The 8,106-nt window shown below is 51.2% G+C and overlaps 1 protein-coding gene across 1 annotated transcript; it reads right to left on the reverse strand.

Annotated features, from left to right (window-relative positions):
* Positions 1–1,441: 1,441 nt before the first annotated feature.
* Positions 1,442–5,948, reverse strand: PAX4 (paired box 4). Its single transcript, XM_036429931.1, has 9 exons — positions 5,724–5,948; positions 5,212–5,427; positions 4,851–4,926; positions 3,882–3,992; positions 3,575–3,657; positions 3,170–3,239; positions 2,380–2,435; positions 1,962–2,103; positions 1,442–1,635 (listed from the first exon to the last, which is right to left on the reverse strand). Exons 1-9 carry the CDS (start codon positions 5,946–5,948, stop codon positions 1,442–1,444), a joined length of 1,173 nt encoding a protein of 390 aa, XP_036285824.1.
* Between the last annotated feature and the right edge of the window lie 2,158 nt (positions 5,949–8,106).

The following is an 8,106-nucleotide window of genomic DNA, read 5'->3' on the forward strand; positions in this document are numbered from 1 at the left end:
ATTGTGACTATTGGGCATTTGATAGGTGGCTGGTATGAGTGAGGAGCTGAATTACTTACTGTATTTAATTTTGTTTTTGTTTTTTTTAAATATATTTTATTGATTTTTTTACAGAGAGGAAGGGAGAGAGATAGAGAGCTAGAAACGTCGATGAGAGAGAAACATCGACCAGCTGCCTCTTGCACAACCCCTACTGGGGATGTGCTCTCAACCAACGTACATGCCCCTGACCGGAATCAAACCTGGGACCTTTCAGTCCACAGACCGATGCTCTACCACTGAGCCAAACTGGTTTCGGCTGTATTTAATTTTGATAGCCACGTGTGGATGGTGGCTACTTATTGAACAGCATAATTCTAGAGTGTTTGATGATCAAGAGATCTCTTGAAGGACAACTTCGGACCAGTACCTAGAATACACAATAAGGTCCCCAATCCCCCATCCTTTTGCACTGTCATTCCATCCCTGCTCTTCAAAAGGTGAAGAATTTGGAGGGATGAGCCCATTTCCCATCCCAAATACCCTATTCTTCACCCCCTTCCCCCCAAATTTCCCCCTGCAATCTAAGGCTTCCCTGGAGGAGCCTAGAGATTTCTCTGCAGGGAACAAAACTGAGCAGATTGGGAATTTACTGCGAAAAAGCAGCAAGCAAACATACCCCAGGAGTATAAAGGGACAAGCAGAATGTGAAAAACTGCATTTCTATTGCTTGCTACCATGATATATATGTATAAAGATATACATATATAGAGAGATAAGCCATTAAAGAATTAATGTCTTTTTTTAGATAAAGGAATATTGAAAATTTTCTCAGATGTGGTCATGGTTTTACAATTATATAAAATATTTCTTATTTTCTGGAGATGCATGCTGGAGGATGTAGGGGTGATGTGCTATGCTGTACTGTCAGTGTGTGTGTGTGTGTGTGTGTGTGTGTGTGTGTGTGTATGTGTGGATATATGAGCACTCAAATACCAAGATAGGTATATACACACATACATATGTAGATAGGTAGGTAGATAGATAAATACATACTATCTAGCTATCTACCTATTACATAAACCCATATATACATTAGCTAGATAGATGATACATGCATGCATACATTCATAGGTAGACTAGATAGACAGATAGATAGGTGATAGATAGATGATAGATAGAACAAACTGTTTATAATTGTTAAATATAAGGGTGGGAGGATGAGTGCTCATGGGAAAAACATGAAGGACATAGGAACTACTGCTAAGTTAAAAAATGTTTTTATTATTGCCAAGTGGAGGTCTTTTGAGGCCACTAAGAGAAGTGGGTCAGCATGGCTTCTCTAGTCCCTCAAATCGGGTGGCAGGAACGAGGGGCAGGAGGGCAGGACCAGGCAAGGTCCACCAACGAGGAAGAAATGCAGGAAGGAGGAAGGAGCAATGGCGTGCTTGAGCAGGTCATATTAGACCCTCTGCACCGCTTCTCCTTTGCCTTCTGGCCCTCCTCCCTCGTCGCAGGCCTTGCAGTACTGGGGAGCCAAACCAGAGCAAGGCCCGAGAGGCACCAAGACTGATGGCGGTGGGGGCAGTGGAAGGAAAGGCAAGGATGGCTGGACAGTACTAAATGCAGGGCGCTCAGCTGTGGGGCGCAGGTAGCCTGCAGGGACAGAGAGAAGATGAGCTTGGGATTATTGCTGCCACCGCCCTCCCCTCCCCCCACAAAATCACCGATGAGGAGAGTCACAGATGGTGGTTCTTTACCCTGAATAGAAACACTCAAATCCCAATCCCACCCCCTTTTCCTGCTATGGCTGTCGGTGGTCCTATAAATTCAGGAGATACTAGTCTCCCCAGCTTTGTGAGCCATGCAAGCAAGGAGAAAAGCTCTATTGAGTTTCCTTTGATGAAGAGATCCATGCCTTCCTGTGGAGTCAGCTAGCTTCCCCACACCCTGCAGGAGTGAGGCATGGCCTCTATTCTTACCCCAGCAGGGCTTGAGACAGGCTTGGGGTGGGGTGTCACTCAGGCATCTGTCTGGTGCTGTCTTCCAGCACAGCTGATAGCAGGAGGGACCCAAGGATTCTGGAACAGGCAGGGCCACTGTGGTCACACTGCCAAGGGACTGCTAGAAAAAAAGCAGAAGAGAAGGCCTTCAGCTGCCAGTGATACCTTCTGTTTAGCAGGACTGGGACCCCAGGGCTGCCCAACCCCAGAATGCACACTATACAACTCCAGAGGGTGCCATTCATTTAGTAGACTGTGAGGAGGGCACTTTCTGGAAGTGTGCACGGTGGGGACCCCAGGAGAGCCATGAAATCTGGCTCAGGCCTTCACTGGGAATGGGAGAGGCAGTGAGCCCTCCAGTCTTCCAAGTTCACAAACTCCCCTCTTTCTTAGATACCTGTGCAGAGACGAACCCTGGGGAAGCACTCGGTACAGTCAGTCCCTGAGAAGCACCTGCAAAGTGAGAGTGGGAGAAACCAGGTTCTAGGGAGGGGGCAATGGCTGTGAGAGGCAAGAAGATTCTGGGAAAGGTAGCAACTTCTGACAGGGGTGAGAGAAGGTGGATGCTACAACCCTCAACTGGCAGAGCCTTGGGGGACTAGGAAAGAAGGATTAAATTCCAGGGGTGGTAAACTGAGGACACTGCAGCCCTGAAGAGCAGAGACTGTCCAGCATCTAACATAGGGCCTAGTACATGGGAGGGCCAAGTAAATGTTAGGTGGGTGGGTGGGTGGGTGGATGGATGGATGGATGGATGGAAGCAAGCAGGCTGGGTAGGGGAAGGAAGGAAGGAAGGAAGGAAGGAAGGAAGGAAGGAAGGAAGGAAGGAAGGAAGGAAGGAAGGAAGGAGGAGGGGAAGGAAGGAGGGAAGGAAGGAGGGAGGGAAGGTGGGAAGGAAGGAAGGAAGGAAGGAGGGAAGGAAGGAGGGAGGGAAGGTGGGAAGGAAGGAAGGAAGGAAGAAGGAGGGAAGGAAGGAGGGAGAGAGGGAGGGAAGGAAGGAAAGAGGGAGGGAAAGAAGGAAGGAAGGAGAAAAGGAAGAAAGAGGGAAGGAAGGGAGGAAGGAAGGAAGGAAGGAAGGAGGAAGGGAAGGAAGGAAGGAAGGAAGGAAGGAAGGAAGGAAGGAAGGAAGGAAGGAAGGAAGGAAGGATGAATGAATGGATGCATGGATGGATGGGCAGAGAAATTACCTGGAAGCTGCATTTCCCACTTGAGCTTCTCTTGTCGGCGCCATTTGGCTCTTCTGTTGGAAAACCAGACCTGAGAAAGGGCAGAAACAAAGTAGCTGGCTGTGCTCTCCACCTCCTGGCGCCTCCTGCTCTCACCACCTGTTCCTGACCCGCCTTGGAGCACTGACCTTTCCTGAGACCTGACATTTCCCTTCCTGCTCTGGCCTTTACTCTGTCCCTTCTCAGCTCAGAGGCTTGAAGTGGGGAAGGAGAGAAGAACAAGGAAGGTTTTATCTCTAATTTCTGCTCCAAACAATGTGTTTCCTCCTTACTGCCCCCTTCTCCACCTCACCAGAACCTAAAGCCTTCCCAGAACAGACTCTCTCCTTGTGGTTTGTGCACATTATGTGGCAGAGCTCCACTCACCCTCACCGTGTCCTCGGGCAAAGAGGTGGAAGCAGCCAGCTTTCCACGGGCCACTGAGTCAGGATACTGCCCACGCTGGAACTCTGCAGAGATCGGGGCTCATCCCCAAGGGCATGGGGAGAGGAGCGAGGCATGGGTGTCCCCTTCAGGCCCCACTCCCCACCTGCTACAATTCTAAACGGCCCTTGTCCCCAAGATAGGACCACCACAGCCTCCACCTCCAGCCTTTCCCTGCAGGTCTCAGGGACATTGCCTCCGATCGGCACACTGAGCCTCCTCTGACCCACTGCCCACCCCGGCCCAGCACCTTTCTCCAGCGCCTCGGCTTGGCCTGGGGAGAAGATGGTCCGATTCCGATGGGGACCTCGAGGAGCCTCAGAGCCGCTGTGGGGAGTGTGAGGAGCTGGAGCCAAAACAGCTGAAAAGGGGGACAATGGCTTGTGGTAGTTTGTGATAGTGATTCCTCTGGTCAGATGGGGTCCAAGGCCCTGGGGCCATGGACAGGAGACAGTGATAGGTCCTCCCTTCCTCCAGTTGATGGACAGGCGTAAACCCCATCTGTGGCCAGACATTCCTGAGCTCTGAACCACCAATCAGCACCTGCCAAATACACTAAGCCCCTATTCCTAAGTCTCTAGGTCCCTAATCACCAATCAGTGTGTGCTGAGTGCCCTAAGCCCCATCCCCTATCCTTAAAGGTGCTTGTACCCCGGCCCTCTCTCTCTTCCGTCCCTCTCTCTGGAAGCAGCCGGCAGGGGTATTCTTCCCTCCAGTAAAGCCTGTGTGTGTCCTGCCATCCCAGTCTCTGGCCCTTCTCTATTTCATCTATCAGACAGCATGGGTATAAGAGCAGAGCTGCACTGGGGGTGGGGGGTGGGCATTCACACTTGGAGGTCACTGCAGAGGCACTTGGTAGGAGGCATACCCAAGGCCACAGCAGCGAGCATGCTTGGTATTTGGGGGGAAACAGCAGCACGGTTGGTCCAGGTTTGCATAACCCACAGGTCACAAAAGGTGCCATTGAAAGCTGTGCATGGGGTGGAGGGAGGGTTAGGAGGCCCAGCGCTGCCTCTTCATCAGCAGATCCTGTGACCCTAAGGCTAGGGGACTTGGGTTCTGTTCCAGGACCCGCCAACACCTAGCTGGTGACCTTGGGGAAGTCATTTCCCTTCTCTGAGCCTCAGTTTTCTTCCACCAGGAGGGAATGAGACTGTAATGAACTGCAAACTGCTTAGGTTTGGTTCTGATCATCCCTGGGGGCCACGCAAAGACGCACCTGGTGATCTGAGCTGTGCCCAGGGCAGCCTCTGGTCCTCCTGCAGTGTCCGCAGGACTCGGTTGATGGAGGAGACCTGGAGGTGTCAGGGTGTTGAGGGGGGAGATGATACACAGTCCCAGGCTTGCATCCTAAGGCTATTTCCCCAGTATCCTTTCTCTCCCCTGCCTCGGCCCACACAGTTCCTAAGGGCATCCTTTTCTCTCCCCCATGGTTCCTTCTCTCCTGTCTCACCCCTTTTCAGAAGAGAGCCCAGCAGTCCAGCCTGCCAGCCTAGGATGGCTTCATTGCAAAATAAGAAGGGATCTTCTCCCCAGATAACCTGTTTGCCAACCCCCGTGTGGGGAGAGGAAGCACTCACACTGGGAGTCTTGTCCTGGGTGCAAAGCCCTTCGGCACAGAGCTGGCGCTGGATCTCCCAGGCAAAGAGGGCCGGGCACTCACCCTTCAGCTGGGCAATTCGAGCCACCACAGGGGGTGTGGCCAGACGTGGCTTGCTACCACCAATTCCCTTGGGCTCCAAGACACCTGTACGGTAGTAACGCGCTAGGATCTTGCTCACACAGCCGTTAGATACCTGGGTCAGGTGAGAAGCAGGAACAGCTAAGGCATAACGGGCAGAAGGGGAGTGTACCTGGGACAGAGGAGACTACAAGGCAAAGAGAACCCTGTGGGACCAGGCCACAGATCAGAGAGTCCAGCCTCATTTTGGGAGCCTGACGTTCCCCATCCCAGCCCCCAAGAGGATCTTCTGGGAAGTAACCCAGGTCCCAAAGACCCTCAGAGTCTGAAATAGCTCCAGACTTGCCTTAAGGGGGACCCCTTCTCCCTGCATCCTGTCCCCATCCCCGGGAGAAAGTTCTAGCCCACTACCTTAAGGCTCCGAGAGATGTCACAGGGCCGCATCCCGCTGACTGCCAGCTGCACGATCTGCTGTCGGGTGTCCAGGGGCAGGGGCCGGCCGTTCACGAAGAGCCCCCCAAGCTGGTTCACACTGCTGATCCCTGGGCATGAAAAGGAGGCATCCACAAACCATGTGTCCCCTCTCTCCAGCCTACCCTGGGGCAGGAAGGACCCTCCAGCCTGGCTTCCCACCATAGAGAAAGTCTCCCTCTCCCCCAGGGGATTGCTCCCCTTCTGCTCCCGGAGTCCCCCAAACATGCCTCTTTCTTTCTTTCTTTCTTTCTTTCTTTCTTTCTTTCTTTCTTTCTTTCTTTCTTTCCTTCCTTCTTTCTTTCTTTCTTTCTTTCTTTCTTTCTTTCTTTCTTTCTTTCTTTCTTTCTTTCATATATTTTTTTGATTTTTTTACAGAGAGGAAGAGAGAGGGATAGAGAGTTAGAAACATCGATGAGAGAGAATCATCGATCAGCTGCCTCTTGCATAACCTCTACTGGAGATGTGCCCGCAACCAAGGTACATGTCCTTGACCTGAATCAAATCTGGGACCTTTCAGTCCGCAGGCCGATGCTCTGTCCACTGAGCCAAACCGGTTTCGGCAAACATGCCTCTTTCTTGGGAGCTGGCTCATGGGTGAGACTTTGCTCTGCGACCCCCCTCCCATGATCTAAGGGTAATAGGGTGGAGCAGGGAGGGAGTAACTGGACAGAGCTTCCCCTGACCACTGGCCAAGAGCAGATGAAACCACGTGGATGGAAGCAGAACCCGTAGATATCCCCTCCCTCTTTACGCCACTCTGTTCTTCCCACTTCTCCCAGCGCTTTACCGTCCTGTGGCATGCTCCAGGCTGGCCTCTTCACAGAAGGGCAGGAACTGGGAAGCCTGGGGAGGGGAATTCCTCCTGGGATCTCCTTCCTCAGTCTTGGGGCTGGGCCTGCAATCATCGGGGGTGTTTGGGGTGAAGTCCCTTGCTTAGAATGGCCTTAGGATATAGCATATTGTGATAAAGGGTCAGGTTTCTAAAATTTGCCAGGAGGTTAGCTAAGCAAATTCAGATTGTCTTTACTTAAACCCTTCTGTGATGAAGTAAAACATCACAGGACCAGCAGAGGACTGAGTTTTTGTGGATGTCCTGATAAGGGTCTGGGAGGGAGGATGCTCTCACGTCTCACATGTCCATGTACAGGGAGGTGAAAAGGAATAATGCCTGCCAATGTTCAGGCTTCTCTTTTTCCAAATAGACAAATGTCATCTCTGACCCCTCAGTAGCCTTCTCAGCCCTGGGTGATGCACTTGGGCCAGGGCTCCTCCTCCTCCTCCTCCTCCTCTTCCTTCTTCTTCTTCTTCTTCTTCTTCTTCTTCTTCTTCTTCTTTTTAAATATATTTTATTGATTTCTTTACAGAGAGGAAGAGAGAGGGATAGAGAGTTAGAAACATCGATGAGAGGGAATCATCGATCAGTTGCCTCTTGCACACCCACTACTGGGGATGTGCCCATAACCAAGGTACATGCCCTTGAACGGAATCGAATCTGGGACCTTTCGGTCCGCAGGCCGATGCTCTATCCACTGAGCCAAACCGGTTTCGGCAAGGGCTCCTGCCTCTTAAGCTCAGATTCAAACTTAGGATACGCTGCCAGCCAGAAGAGGGCATCAACGACCAAAGGTCCCATCTGCCAAATATCTGAGGCTGGAGACTAGGTTCAAGGCTCTGCCTTCCCTTTTGGGCAGCTCCTGAGGTTAGGTTCCCCCAAACCACCAGCCAGAAAGCTTCCTTCACTTTAGGGAAGATCTTGCTCCTGTTGTTTATGCTCTCCCGGGAGATCTGGAAAACTTGGGGCTAGCTCCACCCCCAGGCACTGAGGTTCTGGTCTCACAGGCTGGAAACAGAGATAAACAAGCCCCAGGTCCTGGCTTCTTCTGGAAGACACCTCTCTTGGCAGTTTCTCACTTGCTGGGATCGCTGGTCCTGTTAACGCTGGGGAGTTCTAGACCTCATAGTGAAGCTTCTCTCTCAGAGACCAACTCTGGGATCAGACACTCATTCACTCAACTAACATGTATCGAAGGCATGTAGAAGGGAGGGAGTGAGAAGCAGGAGAGAACAGTTTGCTACCAGCATAGGGGCACAAGCAAGGAATACAGTTCATGGGCCCTATGACTTCCTTGATTTTATCAGCAAGTACCCTGATCTCCGAAAATAAGACAGTGTCTTATATTAGTTTTTGCTCCCAAAGATGCACTAGGTCTTATTTCAGGGGATGTGTTATTTTTCCATGAAGAAGAATATGGTACACATTTATTGTTAAATGAAAATAAAGGAAATTTATTACCTCTATATGATACAGTAGTACGGTAGT

The sequence above is a fragment of the Pipistrellus kuhlii genome, unplaced genomic scaffold (genome assembly GCF_014108245.1).
Source record: "Pipistrellus kuhlii isolate mPipKuh1 unplaced genomic scaffold, mPipKuh1.p scaffold_m20_p_10, whole genome shotgun sequence".
In the NCBI taxonomy this organism is placed as follows: Eukaryota; Metazoa; Chordata; class Mammalia; order Chiroptera; family Vespertilionidae; genus Pipistrellus; species Pipistrellus kuhlii.

Excerpts from the sequence above, each read along its gene's own strand:
- PAX4 (XM_036429931.1), bottom strand. The coding sequence starts at position 5,948 with ATGGTGGGAAGCCAGGCTGGAGGGTCCTTCCTGCCCCAGGGTAGGCTG. Across the intron at positions 4,927-5,211 it reads CCCAGGACAAGACTCCCAGT|GTCTCCTCCATCAACCGAGT; the intron begins GTGAGTGCTTCC and ends TGACACCTCCAG. Across the intron at positions 3,993-4,850 it reads GGCACAGCTCAGATCACCAG|CTGTTTTGGCTCCAGCTCCT; the intron begins GTGCGTCTTTGC and ends CCCCCTTTTCAG.